The sequence below is a fragment of the Vespa crabro genome, chromosome 17 (assembly GCF_910589235.1).
Source record: "Vespa crabro chromosome 17, iyVesCrab1.2, whole genome shotgun sequence".
In the NCBI taxonomy this organism is placed as follows: Eukaryota; Metazoa; Arthropoda; class Insecta; order Hymenoptera; family Vespidae; genus Vespa; species Vespa crabro.
In genome coordinates this window covers 956,761-977,832 of record NC_060971.1, presented here as the reverse complement: position 1 = coordinate 977,832, position 21,072 = coordinate 956,761, and the positions used below count along the sequence as shown (strand labels likewise).

General features: G+C 39.7%; 3 protein-coding genes across 8 annotated transcripts in view; 1 reads left to right on the top strand and 2 right to left on the bottom strand.

The window, feature by feature from the left end:
* Positions 1–19: 19 nt before the first annotated feature.
* LOC124430228 (3-hydroxyacyl-CoA dehydrogenase type-2-like) lies at positions 20–1,625 on the bottom strand. Its single transcript, XM_046976504.1, has 3 exons — positions 1,267–1,625; positions 863–1,027; positions 20–720 (listed from the first exon to the last, which is right to left on the bottom strand). Exons 1-3 carry the CDS (start codon positions 1,273–1,275, stop codon positions 130–132), a joined length of 765 nt encoding a protein of 254 aa, XP_046832460.1. The 5' UTR covers positions 1,276–1,625; the 3' UTR covers positions 20–129.
* Positions 1,626–2,302: 677 nt separating this feature from the next.
* The window catches only part of LOC124429978 (radial spoke head protein 4 homolog A), a 40,198-nt gene continuing 21,428 nt past the window's right edge, over positions 2,303–21,072 (bottom strand). The window contains 10 exon segments of the mRNA XM_046975932.1: positions 2,303–2,429; positions 2,497–2,684; positions 3,007–3,245; positions 3,585–3,727; positions 3,841–3,994; positions 4,057–4,179; positions 4,386–4,722; positions 4,818–5,017; positions 5,093–5,282; positions 5,352–5,507. Of these exon segments, the coding sequence (XP_046831888.1) occupies positions 2,371–2,429; positions 2,497–2,684; positions 3,007–3,245; positions 3,585–3,727; positions 3,841–3,994; positions 4,057–4,179; positions 4,386–4,722; positions 4,818–5,017; positions 5,093–5,282; positions 5,352–5,470 (1,752 nt within the window). The 5' untranslated portion in view covers positions 5,471–5,507 and the 3' untranslated portion in view covers positions 2,303–2,370.
* The window catches only part of LOC124429977 (papilin), a 54,484-nt gene continuing 41,373 nt past the window's right edge, over positions 7,962–21,072 (top strand). For 3 of the 6 annotated variants that reach the window (XM_046975930.1, XM_046975928.1, XM_046975926.1), the window contains exon 1: positions 9,774–9,952. In XM_046975930.1, coding sequence (XP_046831886.1) covers positions 9,930–9,952 — 23 coding nt within the window. In that variant the 5' untranslated portion in view covers positions 9,774–9,929. Of the gene's footprint in view, positions 8,160–9,772; positions 9,953–21,072 lie in introns of those variants that run through there. The other 3 variants (XM_046975929.1, XM_046975931.1, XM_046975927.1) reach the window with 2 other exon arrangements.

Genomic DNA, 21,072 nt, shown 5'->3' with positions numbered 1-21,072 from the left:
AAATAAAAGCAAAATAATATTTTGATTCACAAATTTATATCATATATAGCATTATAAAGAGATTTATTTTAGTAACCCAATATATATCCTTTATCCATTTCAATATATAAAAACATTCGAATTCTTAGGTTAAGTCATTCTGAGAGCACCATCCAACCTTATTGTTTCTCCATTTAAAAGTGGATTTTCGATGATATGTTGTGCCAGTTGTGCGTATTCATCAGGTTTACCTAATCTTTGTGGATGAGGTATCATTTTGCACAAAGAATCACGTACTTTGTCTGGTAAGGATTTAAATAACGGCGTATCAAATAATCCAGGTGCAATAGTAACAACGCGTATACCCTGTTTAGATAAATCACGCGCAATTGGTAAAGTCATTCCAACGATAGCACCTTTACTGGCAGAATACGCTGCTTGTCCCATTTGTCCTTCGTATGCTGCCACGCTTGCTGTATTGATTATAACACCACGTGCACCATCTTCATTAGGTATATTTTCACCGATAAGGCCAACAGCTAAACGGATTACATTGAAAGTTCCTATAGTATTTACTTTAATTATTTTTTCAAATATTTCCAACTGATGCGGTTGATTTTTATTAAAGTCATATGTTTTAAGACCACATGCTATTCCTGCTGCATTTACAACTGCAGTTAACTTGCCAAAGTTCTGCTTAGCTGTTTTCAAAGCTACTAATACTTCTTTTTCCGAAGTGACCTACAAAAATATATGTTTTACATGAAATTAATATAGGAAGATCATATAAATACTATGTTTAAGTAAAACTTTAATAAGTACAAGATTAACTTGTTATCGTTAACTTGTAAAGATAGTAAAGATTAACTTGTTATAATCTTACATCAGTTGGTACAAACACAGCCTGATCTTTCAACTCATCTGCAAGCTCTTGTCCTTTTGAATTAGGAAGATCAGCTATTACAACTTTTGCACCTTTTTTGACAAATCTTTGTACAGTTCCACGACCAAGACCAGAGGCTCCACCCGTTATTAATGCTACTGTATTCTGAAATGTTTTTTAATTAGATACATTCGTTCTACTACCTTATTAGATACGAAACCATTAGATCCTAATATATAAGATTTAATTTATATTTATCTATTCGTTGTTATAATTTTTATTGTTATTAATCGATAATTTTTATTTACGTTGTACGTTTACGTACACGCATATGGTTATCGGCATCTTTAATATACAGGAGCAATATTTTCAATTGTTATCAAATAATAGGAAATAATAATTACCTTAAGCATTGTAAACAAAATTTTTAACACATAAAATATTTTAATTGATTATTTTCACCAAGAAAAAAAAAGAATTCCAAAGGAGCTTCACTGTGTTATGACCAGAAACAAAGTGCAAAGTGATAATAGTTAAGAGTATATATATACACGAAAATCAAATGAACTTTAGTATGTAGACTTTGATTTCTCTATAATATATTCTTCTGCTTTCACTGGAGACAAGGATGTATGACTATGTACGGCCACGAAGATATAACTGTTGATTAAATAGAAATATTCCAATGGATATTAAAAAGTAGAGTCTCTTTCATATTTAATTAGTATTAAAAGAAACGTTCTTTTTATGAAATATGATGTGTAAGAGATTGCTCTTACACATATATCAATATAGATGGCACTATTTTCATCTCTTTAAATTTGCTTAGTTATCTTATTTTGATTTAAAATCATTATTTTTTTAATTTGATTTATTCCTTCATTATTTCGATAATCCTGAATAATGAATAATGCTTAAAAAAAAAAATTCCTTTAAATTATCATTAATTATCATTAATTATGACAATTGGGATATAGTATATAAAAAATATAATAAAAAAACTTTAATAAATAAGCAGATTATATATTGATAGAATTGTAAGATAACTATTTTTATTTGTTTATATACTTTTTATTTATTTTCATTTATTTATTTATTTACTTTTTTCTTTTTTTTTCTTTTCTTTTTACACTTCTCAAATTAAATACTATATATTTCGTAGAGTATTCTCCTATTACTATTGTAATTCATATTTTGTTCATATCTATGAATATTTTGTCAAGTTTGCTTTAATCGAAAAGTATAGAGATAAATGTATTGGGACTATAAACGCATAAGTATTATCGATAATAATATCGGTTACCTTTGGAGTAAGAACATATCGTGAAAGAGAAGGAATCTACTTGCCGACGGATATTATCGTGACTTAAAATCTCTCTACTACCGCATCGGTAAATAAGCGGGAAGGTATTTAAATACATTTTCATGTCTGATTATTTTCTTCTCATTTTTATTATTTTCAATTGAGTTCATGTTGATTCGAATTATTCATGAAGTTTAATTGTCAATTATTCATCCTCTTCTTCTTCCTCTTCCTCTATTTCTCCTAACACTTCCTCTCCTTCTCCTACACATGTATAAAACGTTATATCGATGCATTAATTATCGATTATCGTTGTTAACAATGTCATTACCTATCGATAATGGTGGAGGTGGTAAATGGGCGATACGGTAAGTCTCTTCTTCCTCAAAAGTAGGATCCCGAATCTCCATGACCTCCGGACCAATTTTATACTGATCCTGAACGGGAGGCATAGATGGTGGATTGTAATTGTAAGCGTTGTACTTGTGACCCCAGCCGATGTACACGTTGGCGAAACGTCTGCGAAAATGACACCATTAAAATTGCATTAGCGTAATTTCGCGCGCATTAATTTTCTGGTAACGTGACTGCAGATCAGCATAATTTCCTCCGCTCCGTTAGCTCATTTCGCGATCTCGAACGATCGCGCGAGCATTCATTTTATGCCGTGAAATAGGTCCGTGCCTATGCATCTGCATGTGCATAGGGCACGGGCACGGTCATGGGCATGTCCTACGATTGTAGGACAAATTATTAATTATCTTGTTAAGCTCTCGCCTATTCCCTTCTTAGTTCGGTCTAGTCGAATAGAAAAATGCTTTAATGGGATATCATAACGCACTTGTCAACGGCGAACGCGTAAGCACCAGGCCAAATATTTGACCTTACTAAAGCAACCGCGGTGTCTAATTGAACGAACGACGATTGCCTGGTCGTCCACGGAAATACAGATTCTAAAATAGCATCTTCGGACAATGGCGTCAACAAAGGTGGTCCAGTTTCTTTAACCGCATCTCCGGCTCTAATTTCATCTCCTTCACCTTCCTCTTCCTCTTCTTCTTCTTCCTCTAATGCTTCTTCCTAAATCATTTCTTAAGTCATTCTTTTAAACTGGACAATACACCATCGGTTATATTATATATTTTTGTTCAATCGAATATTTCATTTAATTAACCGTCAACGATTATGAAAGAAATATTTTATTATAAATCCCAATGAACGATTTAATGTTAATGACGCTAAATTATTAAGTCATTTGTTTGATCATTAACTTCTTATTAACGATTAACAATTCAAATTCGACGCATTCAGATTCGAGTCGTCAAATGAGAATAAAAAGTTTTTCTCCGTATCAATCGTAAATTGATTGAAATGCGCGAAAAACGAGATGAAAATAATTCTACGGAATAATTTGTCAACCTCCTTTTCTCGTGGATCCCACCAGACCGTACGTCCCTGCTTCAGAATGTACGGAGTATGATGACACCAATTCGACATTGATGGATCCACTAGATCCTTGACCGGCAATGGATCGTAATGCACATTCTCCGTCAAGGTCCCTCCTGAATGTAGAATAACCTCGTTGATTAATCAATTAGATCGAAATCCTAACGTTTCGTCCAATTTGAGAGAAGTTAAAAATATTGATTTAAGTCGAATATACATAGATGCTAACCTTCTCCCGTCTCTTCATCTATCTCCTCTTCCTCGTCTAATCCACCGAACGTAAAATAGCCTATTGGCGATATGTCGGTGGCTGCGCTGATTCTCGCGATTTCTGCTCGGAGATAATTTTCTTCGGTCCCAGGAAATGGTGGAAATGTGTGTATCTAATAATCGAAAAGATATATGCGTAGTGCTTCTCTAAAATGATCAAAAATATTAATTATACCGGTGTCTTCAAATTGCCGGTAAAGTAACGAACGATTTCACGAGAAATCATTATTTGTTGCGGCGTGACCGCTGGAAGTTCGAGCCAATCATCGATTCCTGGTCTGTTGCATACGAAATATACCTAAAAGAAATAGAAAATGAAAATGAGTAGGGGAGAACGAGAAAACAAAAAGGAGAGGGAGAGAGAAAGAGAGAAAGAGAGAGAGAGAGAAAGAGAGAGAGAGAGTGAGAGAGAAAGAGAGAAAGAGAGAGAGAGAGAAAGAGAGAGAGAGAGTGAGAGAGAGAGAAAGAGAGAATAAAAAGTAGATTAAAGAGAAAACTTTGGACCTTAGCGTTTACACCAGTTCCAATTTGTTCCGGTGGCACTTCCGCTGGCATTTCCCATGTACTAACTGGCAATGGTGGAAATACCAACTGTAATCCTTTTTCCTCCTCTTCTTCGCCCGATATTTCCTGCACTCTCTCTTCCCTATTTTCTTCTCTAATTTCCTTCGTGGCTGTCACTTGCTACTTTGAAAAATTATTCTTCATTTTAATCGTTGAAAAAATCGTTGAAACCGATATAGAAGCAATTACCTCTAATCTCCTTCGTAGCTCGTCCTCATTAAGTTCGGCCTCCACGACGTAATAATTCTTCGGATTACCAAGGATCTTACCCCAAAACCTATACTCGCGAAGATACAAATTTTCGGTTACTATAATTTAAAGATAAATAATATCGAGTGCATCATTAGGATCAAAATATTTTATAGACGGTACCTCACGTTTTCGATGGGGACGCTGCTCGCTAATTTTCTTATCGCTAGATTAAGGAAAATCATTTCGCCTCGTGGCAAACCCACGCCAGTTTGTTCGAAATAAAATAATAAGTCCATCATATTTGGTATCGATTTCTTTTTCTCACTCTCCTCATCATCCTCCATTCTATCTTCTTCGTCTATCGTTTCGGTTATCGAGCTCTTCGATCGGAAAGACGACTTTTCAAATTATATACATAATATCGAAAGGGTTTTAACTCGAAACGTTTGATTTACTTGAAACAAGGCGATAAGCTTTCTTGCATTTTCATATTGCACAGGTGGAACGTATACGTCACGCAAATGATCAGTTTCGGTTTTGAATCTTTCTTCCTTCAACCGTCTGCTATACTCCTCGAATAAATCGACAGCATTTTTTGGCCTTTCAGCGAGTATCTTAGAGAGGAGATCCGACAAGTGGTCGTACCTAAAATCTTTCGATAGTATAAATCTATATGTTTCTTTCTAAATTTTATTTTTTTATACAATTACGTACAGATTATCACCGGACTCGGGACTATGCTTCAACAAATATTGTTTCGCACGGCGAATGTCGTGTTCCACGCACGGCTCGTCGGCCATTGGAACTTCTTCGATGTTGTAAGAATAAGCCATTTTTCTTGGTCACTTCGATGATTTATGCGATGGCACCCTATTAAGGAAAAGAATGACGTCACTTAGAAAATTATTTAGATATCATTAACATATCACGAGGAAGGCATAACCTACGCTCACTTTCCTCGTCTGTTTTATAATTTTCAACGGAATTCACGGTTCACACACGTACACGTTTATATGTATGTATAATAGACTTACACATTCATTGAAAAACCGCCTCTCGTTCTTTTAATAGACGTTATTCAATCGTTTTGTTTCTCTGACTCGGAGCAGGCGAAAAATATAAAAACTTATCTGGCGACCCAATTATTTTAATGAACCTCTTGCCAAATTGGCTTCTATCAACGAAATAGAAAAAGATAAAAATGGACCAACGATAAACATCATCCTATTCGTCGTTCTTCTACAATTACTTACTAACGATACCATTATACTTTGCGTGAAAATGAAAGTCGATTCATTTATATATGTGTATTTATATATATATCCATAGGTCCATGGATATTATTTTGTAGAATTTGAAAAAGAAAAAGAACGAAATATTTGCCTAGCGAGATATGAAGCTATTCAAAGCCTTATATCGATAATTATTTCATAGGGGATAAGTGAAACGTGAATTTGAAATGTCGTCGACAAATATTGGAGGTGAAACTGAATGAACGTATTTATAATATATACATCCACACGCATGCAAGCACGCGCGAGCACGCGTGCGCGCGAGCGTGTATATATATATATATACATATATATATATCTCTTAATGAAGTTGAATCACACGCGCCAGTTTCTATCAGTTTGCATCCTGGAGCTCGTAGCTATCGTCTATCGGGTGTCCTAAATACAACCGAAGCTACCCGAGGTCATCCGGCACATTTCCTTTTACGCCCACCGAATAGCGTACTCATACATACGTATATGTCTAAAGAATATCGCGTGTGTTACCAATTTAACAAATTTTCGATTCAATTTCTTTTCAATTTTTTCGAATTATCCTCTCGTTTTGATTTTTTTTCAATTTTGTTTTGCATTTTTTTCGAACTTAACTTTTCTATCTGCAAAATCGTATCGTTGTTTATACCAAAGCGATTCGGTCGTACGGAACATTGGTTCGGAAAATGATAGACTATTACGGTTAATGGAGAATTCTATGAGAGTGCATTAGAATGGAGATCGGTGTCTGAGAGGTCACGATGCGTTTATACGCTTATTATATTATACGATTAATCATTACATATATATTTATTTTTTAATGCGAAATAATATAATATACCGCGAGTGTAATGCGAGACAAGTACGTACTTACTACTGTATGTACCTATCCACTTTTTAAAAATAGACGCACATAGTGATATTTCCTTTTTTTTTTTGCTTTTATCTCGCGGTAACTTCAAAGGCGACGTTGAACGTTTAATGCGAGGTTAAAGATAATGGACATAGAGCAGAAAATAACTGGGATGACTTAAAGCCTGTCAATAATTCGCATTAGCATTAGAAACGCAAGTATTGGACATCGGACCACAGTTACACGTCGCGAATATTTCAATTGGCAGTGGTATCGCACGTGTACGGCATAATGCTTCATAATTAACGAAATCGTATGGTAATTAATAAAAGGCACGTACATACGTACGTACGATTATGAATAGGTACGCCTCGAAATGCAGTTTCATTTTGAACGGAATTATCAGGGATTGATCGAAATTGATCAGGCGTATATGCCAATGCCCGTTATACGCATCGTGACATATCTCCGTATTCATTAATCGTCGAATTAACAATATTTGAACGTTGATCGCCATTAGGATTTTCTACGCTTTACTCCCACTTATTCTTCATTTCAAAGGTCTTTGTTCGACCAACAATTTCCAAGTATTAGATTACTTGAATTTCTAATTATCAATTGATAAAACTAACAGAAAAGTTTTGACGAATCGATATGGAGAAAATCTTGAATAATCTCGTACAAAACTTTGAATGCTCGGCTAACAACGAATTCACAGACGTGATAATGAACAATACTAGCCGCTAATTCGATGAGAAGATTAGCTAGGAGAAAGGGAGACGGAAAATGACGATTATTAACGAACGTTTCGGCTCTAATCTCGAGAAATACGTTGATTAAGTGGCATTGAACGCATCTCGAGTGCCGCGCAAGAAGTTACATGGAGACATTCGTGGAGAGAAAGAGGGAGAGGGACACTCTCTCTCTTTCTCTCTCTCGTTCTGTGCGGAGGCGTTCGAGTATGAATGAGCAAGAAGTCCCCACCGGTTCCTCTCCGAATCCCTCTTGGGCTCCATCACCTCCCTCTCTCCCTCCTACTCTTTTTCTTTCTCCTCTTTGCTCTGCTGCGCCTGCACCCTACTCTCTCTCTCTCTGCCCCCCTCTTTCTCCCTCTGCCTATCTCTCCGCCTCTCTCTCCTCCTTCGCATCGGGGGTTCCAACAGAGCGGTCCTCTCTCTTCGGTCTCGCTATAAGCCTCTTTCGGCTTAGTTTTCTCTCGCGAGTCGCAGGCGCGCGAGCAACGCAATTCGGTCCTTCTTTTCTCTCTTCTACACACGTACGTTCTACGAGTACGTAAAGACATCGTTGGTTCAAGTTTCGAGCTTGGGAATCTTCGTGAGGGCTGCTTGGATCTCCGCTCGATCGGCGGACCACGCCGTTAATCATGCACCATCGATTTATCCGGTTAGTGTGAAATATTACCAAATTCTTTTGCTCTATTCCTTTATTTTCCTTATTATTTTCTCTCTCTCTCTCTCTCTCTCTCTCTCTCTCTCATACGTTGTAGATCGCGAAAGAGTACAGGATCGTTTTGTAACAGTGTTCCTTATTTATTGTCTTTTGGAAAAGGGCGAATTTGATTTGAATTTTTGTCTTCTCTTTATAAGTCTTAAATACAGCAAACCCACGAGACAAAGAGTACTTCCGCGTATGGAACGATTTCGCCTACCTTCAATTTCGAAAATTTTGCGATATTCAATCGTCCTAACGTTTACATTACGAGAATAAGCGCAGCCTACGCGTGGGATATACGATTCGCTGCTCGTATGCGCCCCCGTCGAGCATATATATATATATACATATACATATATATATATATATATATATATATATATATACACACATATACGTACATACATATAACATTTGAATTTATATGAAAAACTCATGCGATACTTTCCTCCTGACGGACAGAAATTTATTAATGTATTTGAAACAGCGGTTGATTTTTAAAGTGCAATTTTGTCACGCAGCGAACAATTTTACTGACTTAAAATTATTATAATCGAAATAATATGTAGAGTGAAAAGCAATGAAATGGAAAAGGAGAAAGGTTTCTCCCTTACACGATCGGCGAAACATTAAAATTTAATTTTAATGATTCGTGGCCACATCGAACAGAGGTTCTTTTATGTGTTCATTTCTTATTAAAAGTCATTATCGTTGGTCTCCAACGTGCGTTATGACGTTCGACGAGGAGCGCGCACTTGGAAAGTGTTCTTTCAAGAAGCTCCGCGAGACGTGCTCTGTGGGTGGGGAAGGGACGGTAATTGGTCTGAAAGTTTAATTATACGAAGTACTGCCGTTCGTTTGAGGGCCATGCGAGGTGCCATTCGAGTATTCCTCGCTGAGGAATAATGCTCGCTCGTTACTATTAACGGCCGATCGCGATGCATGCCTTACATTATTCATCAGACGTTTCCACGTGCTAAAAAGAGATGGAACGAAAACGAGAGAGACTGGATCGGTCGTAAATCGCTCGCTCCTTTGCTCATCCGATCGTTCATCCATCCAGTTTGCTTGCCAGCGATCGCTTCGTTTCCATTAAGACGTTCCCACCTCTGCCCCGCGAGAGAACCGAATGAATTTTCAAAAGCCGGGAGTTCTTTGAGAGAACTCGTATCGCATTTTTCTCACCTTGCGGCCACGTAAGAATATCGACAAGAACTAGAAACAGAAGAAGTAATTTTACTTCTCCTTTTAGTCGTCTAATTGCACCGATTCTTGAAACAAGAGAGCACGCTTACTCGATGGCACGTTACGCATGTACTGGATTTTTCTTATATAAATAGAATCTTTGGGAAAAAAGATTTACCTCGAAAACTCTAAAACTCGGGAAATCACGATAGTAACGACGGCAGACTTCAATCAAGTTCTGGAGAGGAATTCTGTGAGAGCGAGGGAGGAGAAGGAGAGATGGGCGGGGGTTGGGGAAGGGGTAGGGAAAAATTAGTTACGACTCGAGTGTCAGGAGGAGGCCACAGGCTCGTGGTCCCTGGCTGGTCGACGCAGCCTCCTCCCGGTTCCAGAGAATCGCAGTCACGTTCAGTCAGCGCCCGACTCCCGGTCTGTAGAGGTGCTGCTGCGTGTTCCTCTTCTTCTTCGCGTCGTGTTGTTAATCTAGCCGAGAGGACATTCCGGTGTTCCCTTCAACCGGAGAGCATCCTCATCGGGATGACCGTCATCAGGAGCACGTGGTTAGTTTTCTTTTTGTTTTTCATCATCTTTTATCCTTCTTTAGTCAATTATTTGTCATTTAGTATTTAAATGTCTTAACAGTTCAGCTAACTCTTCGTAAAGGGTAACTTAAAAGAGGCGGTTTAAATATGAAAGCGTCGATAAATCTTCCAGACGAAATACGATTCGCACATGACAAGAAAGCGGGACAGCATGGCGAACACGTGTTTCCTTTCTGTCCTTTCTTCGTTTGATCGTTGATTATAAAAATAGACGAAACCGAGAAGTACTCTAACCGCTTTCTTGCAACATTGTTTAATCGATTTAATTCGATTAATACTTTAATCGTATTAATTACCGAATGAAATTATCGAATCGCTCGTTAATACATCGTTTAAAAAAAAGACCAGGAAAATCCATGGACATCCTCGAACCTTCAATTTACGGTTATAACAGTACTACACCTGCGCCGTGGAAAGGCTTATTGCGAGGAGCTTTCAGATACTTCCTACTGGCCAGCGAACTGGCAGGACAATGGCTTATGCTAATTCCTTCCTTCTATTTCTATGTAGACGTACCACCTTCCGACTTTGTGTGTATGTACATACGTACGTATATATCTAAATATGTCTATACCGACTGTGTTACGCGTGTAACATGACGGCCTTTAAAATTCACCGCGTTTATATGTATATATGTAGATGCACTATACATATACGGACGGGTCGCGAGTTTTCACGAAAGCCAATGCATCGAATGCAATTTTCTAGCAGATATAGTTTGGTTTCGCGACGTGGATAAGTATCAAGGCGATATTCAAAAGCGTTTGTTAAAGTAAATACTTAAGAGATGTTTAATTTTAATTTAGTTCCCGACTAAGTACCGTACGCATACGCAGTACGATTGTTCGCAACTCGTCCTACTTTCTCGCATTTTATTTTATAATAAAAATCTTCTTTCTAATCGATTACTTTAACGGCAAAAATCATAAAGTTAATACTGTAAATAAAGCCGCGCATATCAATTCTCGAAGAGCAATATCATTTTCGAAAAGGTAACTTTCTTAACGCATTCGTTTATAATCTACAAATGCTTCTTCTTCTCTCGTCCGTTGACTTTTAATAAAATTGATCGAAGTACAAATGACTAATATTTTTTTCCGTCGAATATATTAAAAATAACGATAATACTTTTTTCTTTAGGCTAATCCGAAAGAAATATCACGGATACGGATGGTATTGTTACATTTTTCTTATCCTCCCACTCGATGAACAGTTAGACTCTATTTCACTCGGTCGCCATGTATGTGTTTAGGCAAATAAACAATTCTGTAGGACGAGTAATAAATAGACGGTTCATCCGCGGCTAGAAATATTGAGCAGCCGGAATTCCAAACGTGGGAAGCACTCTCTTTCTTTATCTATATCTATTTCTACATCCTCTTTCTCTCTCTCTCTCTCTCTCTCTCTCAGGTACGGAGCACGTACATGTTGCGGACAATCCAGTATTTCGTGAGTTATTTTGGCTCCTCCAGGGGGAGAAGGCTGTTATTTCTGTTCCATAAGTTAATACTCCAGGGCACACCCTTTTCTTCGTTACAAGCGTTCTACTTCTTCTCCTCCGAGTTCTCTCCGACCGAGACACATTCAGGTACATCTCGTGGTTTATTTATCGCCCGACTACTCCGGACACGTGCGTCACGTGCATGAAAAAAGCAACGAGAGGAAGAGTGGAAAATTATTTTCTCGCGGCACCCTGACCGTACCCGTATCCGCCATCTCCCCTCCCGATGCAATTACTTTCGTGGAACGTGATATATCTACGCGTATCTTCCTGAATAATCCACGAATCTTGTACTTTTCTTATACTTTTTTTCGCCGAATCGAACGATTCGTTGGAAATTTTATTTCTATTCGTGAAAACTAACGTGGATAATAAGAGCTCGGGAACGTTATAATATTTGTCTCGAATTAACTCTCATCTAGTGGTCGCGATCGAAGACCGCGTAAAAGAATGAGCACCACTGTCAAAGGGTTGACGATTAGCATGAGTTAGTAAGAGAGAACCCGAAGATTGTACGGGCCTTTGATGCAGCCGACTAAACGTTCTACGCTTTTATCAGCTGAATGTACGTAGATACGTATGTGTTGCTTTAATATCCATCCGTAATCCCGCGGCGTGTTGGCGGACTTTTAAAAGAACCTATCAGCCACATTTGAAACTTCTTTTTAATATAAATCTTATCGCTTTTATCGTTCGGACGAAACTCTAAAATATAATATTTGGACAAATTTTTAACATGCGTATAATTAAATTCCCTCGAAGATATTCTATTTAACGTGTCAAATTCGTACCGCATAAGAAAAAAAGGATCCTTTAGAATATTTATTTAGCAGTAGTAACATCAATTCGTTAAATTCGATTCTTTCCTATAGTCTTAAAACACTCGACGTGTCGGCAAAGATACTCGTGAATTATTCCTCAGGCTCGGGTCAACGGTCCGCACTAAAACTTTCTAGCAAGCCATCTCTCCCTCTCTCTCTCTCTCTCTCTTGCGACCACACATGTGCTTAGTATGGTGGCTTTTCGCGGAAGAAAGGTCAACGAAAAAGGGAGTCCGGTCTTTCCGGAAGGGCATCGAAAGGGCCGACTGTTGGCTTGAACCTTACGATGTTTTTACTTCGTTGAACTAGCATACAGGGTGAACCAACGACGAACTTGGTACAATCAAAAAAAAGTGCTGATTTAACGAAATTTTGAGATAGACAAAAGTAGTATCCATTGAGTACAAAATTCGCCATGTCGTAGAAATCGTTTAGCGTGGATCGCTTAAATTTCCAAAGGTAATTTATGTCGCACGTTAACGTCTCTTATGCTTCTAACGTGTAAGTGGAAGAGGGATATAAACGTGCTGACTAAAACTAAAAGAGGGTGCAGATGCAGGGAACAATCAAAAATGCATTCCTTCGGGCGAGAGCTCCCGATGATGATAAAGCAATTCGTTTCGATCGATTCGCACAGATCAATAATTCATCCGGTCGTCCATTATTTATAAACTCACTGGAATGGACTCGTAAAACCGTGCATAGCTCGCCTACGTGTATTATATGGTTATACGTGCGGCTGTATGCAAGTATATGCACCCTAGTGCAGAATGCAACACGATGCATTTTCTGTTCTCCTGGTACTTACTTCGTCGGATCGAGACGAGAGAAGACGATATAATCGAAAATGGTCTTCCTCGTCTACGAGAATACGAGAAGGATGAAACTAATTTAATAGAAGCAATAAGGCAACTATGAAATTGACGATAAATAATAAGCGATAATCATGATTAAAATGAACAATTAAAATGGGCCAAAGGGAAACTTTTCTTAGTCGGAAGATTAAATATATAAAAGATTAAAAATTCGCTTTCAATCGATTTTGTCAAATCGCTTTCAAAGTCACGGAAGCGTGGATTCGCAGAAGTAGAAGCAGGAAAGGACGGAGAAAGGGTGATGGTCAGGTTTTTCATAGTCACTCGTCCGTAAGAAATTTGACGAAGAAGACGACGAGTTTGCTCCTAAATATTATGGTCGACGAGCGTACTGACGTAAAGTCGATAAAGTACCGGGGACGGGGGGAGGAGGTCAAAAGATCAGAAAAGAGAGAAAACAAAAAGTAAAAGAAAAGGAGAAGGAAATTCACGTGTCGGATCACGTCGGTCATAACGGTTCCGTCGCCGGAGACATCAATTTTTGTCTTTCTTAACGTAGCATCTTTTATCGCTCGTTGCCAATGCTATTGTGAACGTGTTAGATCAGAAACATCATTCTATTTTCTCTTCTGTACGAGGATCCGGAGAAACAACAACGATTGCTTGCTGTTCTCCTTGTCTCTCTACGTCCATTCTGCTTCTCTACACAGAGAGAACCGTGTACGCTAAAGCGAAGTACAAGCATGCGTGTGTGCCCAAGTGGTTCTCTCTCTCTCTCTCTCTCTCTCTCTCTCTCTCTCTCTCTGACTATCTCTCGCAAACACACAGACATTTTCGGACATGCTTCGAGTTCACGTTTGTGGATTATAATCAGAGAAACTCAAAGAGCGTCTGCCGAGAGAGATCAATCGGAGAGATCGCTCGTTGGAATGTCTCCGAGAGGCACTCGTGAGTCCGTTCGTGATATTACGTGGCTACGATTTCCCTTTAACATTGTTTGATCATGGTAATTACAAGAGAGTCTCGTCGAGTACCTCTGAAGTACTTCTCAAAGGGAGCAAAACGAAGTACTTACATAGGTATACTAATCCACGGGAAGGGATGCTGACCTCGCGATATTTTTATTTCCTCTGGTTGCCAACGAGGACGAGGACGAGGAGGATGATGAGGCTAATTCAAGGCATTGACTTTGATTCCCTCGTGCCACGTCAATGTGCCGATCCGGAAAAAAAGAAATCGCGGCTCGTAATTCTCTCCGTAGGCGGGTTGTGAGGATGATTATAGCAGATTTAAATGCTGGATAGTAGCGAAAGAAGTTGCAGGTTTCTCCTAATGAATTCCATCGACCGAGAAAGTTTGCGCCAACAATTTACATACACCCCGTATACATCGACTCGAAGAACTATTAAAGCAACCAGCGCGAAGGATAAAATACGATACGGTCGGAATTTACCGCATACGCGGCAAGTATACGTTATGGGCGTTAATAGTCCTTTGAAAAGGTTCAGAGGGTACGGAGCAGAAAGCTTTTGATTTTCATATAAACTAGGGATGCGCAGGCACATCCACATGGGTCAGCACACGTGTGTGGCACCCGTAATTTCTTGAGGTCGCATCCACTGATAATTCTCGACGGCGAACCTTCCAACCTGTTGCTTCTCCTTCCATTTCTCTCTTTCTCCTTCGCCTACTCTGTTTCTCTCTTTGTGTCTCTCTTTCTCAGCTCTCGCACACACGCACGCACACTCGATCGATCGTTCCGCTCTCTCCCCTTTTTCTCCCATCCTCTTCTTCCTCGAATTCTTTCTCTCTCTCTCTCTCTCTCTCTTGGAGGCGCGATAAAGGCACCCTCCGTCTGGCTCAGGTCTACCAACAACTCCACGGCATGTTCTCTTGGTAATACGAACGCTTGAAACGTCGCACTCTGTTGCTCCGTTCTAACCTGGCATCCTCATCGTTCGCGCGCCAACTCGAATGCCGCTTTCTCACACTCGGTTGGATGGTGGACCCTTTCCATCTCTCTTCCTTTCTCCTCCCGAAGCAAGTCGAACTCTTCTTTTCTCTCGGACACTGCCTGGCCTCCTCTACCATCTACTGATCCCTTGATCCAAACTCCCCGGCTGTAGAAGAGCGCGGTCAAGGTATGCTCTCATTCGTGACCGAGAGACACGGAAAGGAGTAGAAAGACAAAGGGAAGGACAGAGGGAAGATGGATTGGATGAGTTCACACGAGGACAGGGATAGAACCGAGAGTATCAATTTCCCAGAGATCGTTCGCCGAGTCACGTTTTAAAGGCACCAAAGTTTCTTCTTGAAGAAGAACACGGATAAGAGCAAATGAAAGAGACGTCGCGAAGATACCAATCAAGGAGTAACGAACGCACAATTTTGGTTTCCTTGCAATCAAGAAGTTTTGATCAAAGGGAAGAAATGAAAATCGAGAGTCTACGGCAAAAGGAAAAGAAAGTATAAGAAAGGTGAACAAGTGAGCATTGATCTTTCGTTTGACATCCCTTTCATTAGAAACTCCTTGAAAGAACCGGGAAAAGATTAAAATCGTCGGAATCGAAGGAATGTTGTCTTTGGTTAACGAAAACAGAAGGAGACGGTGCAAAACGATTTGCGGCGAGGAGCACGCACCTCCATCTTCGTGTTTGCGGTCTCAGAGAAGACCGCAGGGAATTCGTTGGGGCGAGAATGAAATCTGATTTGAAAACCGATCGCCGAAATTTCCGTTCTCCCCGTGGCGCACCCGTCGCTTCGTGATTACTCCCATCATCGTACGGTAAAGCCCGTCGACCGCAAACGAGCCCGAACGTGTGTCATCCATCCGAGAGAAATCGAAAGGTGATTGTTCCGTAAGAGAAATATCACGCTCGGGGATCATCGATAAACGTCGACACGGAAAATTAGCTCCGTCTCTGTTCGAGATACTATATCGCTTTCGTTCTCCTCCTTTTGTTTCTTTACAATTCATCGAACACTTTCATTTTGGACGATTGATAAATGTTCAAGGAAAAATTCTTTCGTTCGGAAAAGCCTTTCTTTCGGAGAGAGAGATAGAGATAGAGATAGAGATAGAGATAGAGTTAGAGATAGAGATAGAGATAGAGATAGAGATAGAGATAGAGATAGAGATAGAGATAGAGAGAGAGAGAGAGAGAGAGAGAGAGAGAGAGAGAGAGAGAGAGAGAGAGAGAGAAATAGCATATATAGGTGTACCCGTGCAATGATCCAAGAACGTAATATCATTCATGGCTCCATTTAGCTCGATTCTTGTCTTTTCCCTTTTTTCTTTTTCTTTTTCGTATCACAAAATAGTCTTCGAATTTTTCCTCGTGGAAGACTGTCACGAAAAATCAGGAAGGATTTGCATGAGCGACTCATAGCGACAATGTTGGATGACGTACTCGACACCCTCGATAACACGAACGCATAACGCGAGGTTCTATTCTATCTGTAGCAGGTAAATATTACCTCGTACGCAGATAGCACGATGGATGTACGTGTATATTACATAGCAACTCCATATAAACGAGACAGAGCCGCTGCCGTCGACAAGACCAGATATTCAAAGAATGTCGACGGGGTCTTCGAGCTTTGTTCTTCGAGTACCTGCATGTGTCCGTATTATTAGTGTGTTTCGTATACAAACGCGATGTAAAACGACAAGAGATATATTCAGGCGATAAGGAACGGTGTGGAAGGTCAAAAAAGTTGAGAGCAAAGTGTTTAGGGAATTGTTCGTGAGCGATCACCCGGTATAAGCCGTCGTGCCACGAACCACCAGTTTACTCACACACCTGCGAGGTAAGCGTTGAGAGGGAACGGAGAAGGGCTCGAAAGGGGCCATGTCCCGAAGGCACGCGAGGGATACCGTAATAAGATCTTTAGAACCCTTCCTTTCTCGCGAAACAGGTCCTACTGTCCTACTTTCAATATTCCTTTCAGCAGAAAATCAAACAGGTCTAGACCGGATCGGAGAAGAGGCCGTCTACGAATTCTCCAAGAAACTACGTCTAGGCAGCGTCTTTTTTACTTTCGTACGCTTGGTCGTACTTTGTAGAATTTATAGTGCCAGATACGATGATATAAGAGATCCTTACACTCGCGTGTTTTTTTTATTATTATTAAGAAAATCTTTGCATTTTCCCGATCCGACCGAATTATTTCCCCAAAGTCTTCTCGCGTCACGTATTTCGGTGCTTGCTCTTTGATCCCAAATAAAAAGATTGCGACGGTGGTTTATGCCACGAGTGCCTCGTAATTACGACGTCACGCGCCGTCTGTGCGATTTTCCGTGCGGCACCACTTACAATTAGTGCGATTGCCGACCCGCATAAACGCGTACGAGAGCGTATTTATATACACATGTAAGTATGTTATATGTGCGTGCAGGTGTGTGTTCTCTCTCTCTCTCTCTCTCTCTCTCTCTGTGTATATGTGTGTGTGTGCGTGGAATCACGTAGAGGCACGTTGAATGATGGAAATTCGCGAAGGACGAGAACGTTTCAAAGGTTCGCGCATAGTTCGCGCGAATGCACGCTCGCGAAGTTTGCCTTACCGTCGTTGGAAAATAGGAACGCTTTGGGTAAGGTGCGTCGTATAAGCATGCATCCTTGTTGCATACTTTCACCCCACCATGTTTATCAGCGTACATATACAGCTCGGTCTGCACTTGCTATGAACTTTGACATATTTCGAGAGTAATACTTGAAAATAACAAGAAGCAATAATAATGCATCTATCATCATTTTTTGATTAGACTTTATTCGTGCTCTCAAGATTATTACTATAACTCCATATGAAGGAGAATGCATTAATGATAAAATTAATGGAAAAATGCAAATGATTCGATTTCGATCATTTCCTTCTTCCTTTTTCGACGCATCTTTGTAAAGAGAAAAGTCGTTGGTACAACGCTCGGTTGTGAGAGAGAGAGAGAGAGAGAGAGAGTAGTCCATTGGAATCGCGCACTGATTGCGCGTAGATTCATCTTGCGATTGCGTCTCTAATCTGTAATAGAAATCGGTTCGGTTTCGTCCACAGATATCTACCGCGCTATACCAAACAGGGTGATATCTCGTAACCGTTCATTATTCGCACAACGGATCGATTGAACGCACACGATTTTCCACGTAATGCCGATTCACGAAAATTTATGGAATTGTCAACGCGACAGTTATTTATTCACGTATTGACGTGCATACATAGTTATCGCGAATTCGTTGCTTTCACAATTTGCTGACCGATAAGATGATTTAATAAAGTAATCTTTTTTTTCTTTTTTTTGTCATTATACTTCCTTTTGTCATCATTTTCATCATACTTCCTTAAAATTAATCACGAAAAATCGCATTGCATTACGTTTATCGTCAAGCTATTTCTCGCGCGCTTCGTAGATAAATAATTTCAAGTATGCCTACTTGGATTTTTATCGTTCGGATAAATATTCTCATTATTTATTTTGTTCTCTTTTGTTTTTACAACGGAATAGCCAAGCGAAATAAATAATGGCTGAATTCAACAGAGGCTCTAAGCTCGAAACGATCGACGCGTTAATGAGAGGAAGGATAAGTCAGCTGGCGGCAAGTCGTTCTCGAACAAACGACAAGATCGTCTTGCGATTAAAGTGACGACTCATTCCTCGCTCAATTAGACGGCCATTAATCATGCCTTCGAATTTCCCTATCGGGAATCGAAGGACGAAAGGACGAAAGAAAGGAAGGAAGAAACGAACGAAAAGCCTTAACGCGGAGAATCCGCCGCAGATTAATTCCGCAAAGCTGCCGATATCGACGGGCTTTACTGGCTTTAACGATAAAAAAGAAACATTAGGAACGATCGAGAAAAATTCAACTTTCCCGTACCGTTAGTTGTCATTAAAGACGAAAAAGCTGTAGCGTATCGACGCTTTTGTACAAGCTGCCTATCCGCATAAACTTCTTTATGGCAATCGTTAAGTTAAGACGTTACGTTCGCGCATCGTGTTAACCAACGTATTTTCAGGAGGCAAAGAGGCCTTTATTTTCGACTCGCCACTACCGTGCCACGCACTCGTGGTTTTGTATGTTCTATGCATTAGTACAATGACACGAGAACCAGAAGGAGAACGCTTCCGCGAAACCTCTAACGCACAACCGTAAATAGTTAGATACTCCTATACGATATATACCTATTGACTTTCGAAAGGCAATGAATTAAATCTTGAGATTCGTTCCAACGTCGTTCATTAGGTATTTATCTACTTTCGAAGTAGACGTTTATCGATCGATTTGAAATAAAGCCCTTATAGAATATTTTCGTGCCGCTTGCTTCGGTATGCACTTATTATCGTCGCGTCGAAGGCGCCAGCGCCAAAGTTTCAAGAACGCGAACGAAATTATCTCATCGCGAATGATTAATCGACGCGTCAAGTGTGTATTGCCGTCGGCGAATTTGAGGGTGGTCCGAATTTCGGACGCATACATTCCAAATGGTAGTGGCACACGTGATTAATCTAATTGATGGTGGCATCCCGCGTTGTCCCATGCGGCAAGAGCCATGAAACACGCACGCGCAGGTGCACGAGACATTGAGGTGCATGAGTTGTGCCCGGCGCTACTGTCTTCATCAATTAACGTTTTACCATAATTCGATGCATCTCTTGCTCGCTGATATCATACGCGTAATGGCATACGTTCTTTCTTACCATCTTTCTTCGGAGAAGGAAAACGGGACTGAATGTATCACGTCGACAAAAAAAAAAGAAAAAAAAAGAAAAAAGAAAAAAACCTTCATTTTCGTATTAGAGCAAAATTGAAACGACATTTGTACGCGTACATTCCCAAGGCAAAACTAATTTCTTATTTTTTTTTTTTTTTTTTTTTTTTTTTTTTTTTTTTCTTTTTTCTTTAAAGAGCCGTGCTTTGAGCCGTACAAAGAGAGGAGAACGAAATAAACGTGACTACGCGACAATAACGTCCGAGTCGCAAACTCATTCTCCTCGTAAACGTTTCATAAAGATCGCCCTCCTCGCTCGTCTTCTTTGTAGATAAAAGCTCGTGAATAACATTTTTGTCCTCTCAATGAATCGTTTCATGAGAACGCGTACACCGAGTTATCTTCCTAGCTTTATCGCCAGAAAAAGAAAAGTCGAGAGAAAGGAGAAAGAGGGAGAGAGAGAGAGGGAGAGAGAGAGAGGGAGAGAGAGAGAGAATGAGACTTTTTACAAGTTCCTGCATCCGAAATAATCTCGCGTTTGAACGAAGCAACGACGACGGCTGCTTAACATTTACAATACGAATACGTGACTCTGTAACATTTATTTACGGGAAATACAACGTCCATTTTCCATCGACGAAATCGTTCGTATTTTCTTCATTTCAATTCGTATTGTTCTCTGGTAGAAAATAAATATTTGACTTAAACTTTCTAACTGTTTACCGTCAATCAAAGGAGTCTCTAGAAAACGATGAGACGCGAAAACACTTTTACTGCGCTTTCCAAAGTCATTCCTCCTAATGAGGAAAATAAAGTGACGTACTCTTTGACATCGGCAAAGTCGAGTCGATCGGCAAACATGAAAGGTGTTAGAACCTAGATATTCTACGTATGTATATCCAATGAAACTTTTCAAAAATCATTTATTTAATTAACCACGTGGAAAAACAAGTTTCTCTTTTCGTTCCTCGTTTATAACGCGATATCGGTAGATGGAATAATTAAAAACAGTAAAATAAAAATAATTGGAAACGCGTGAACCGGTTACTCCAATAAAATCTGAAAAGTATGTATACTGGAATTTACGTCGGAACGACGCGTGATATTCTCCAGATAGTTTTCAAACTATGCTTCTCTTTCTCTCGTGCGCATGGTTATTCGAACGTAGATAAGCGTTTCTGGGTATCTATAAATTATTTTCTGTTCGATGTGATTCATTTCATAAAATGCCACATTGTC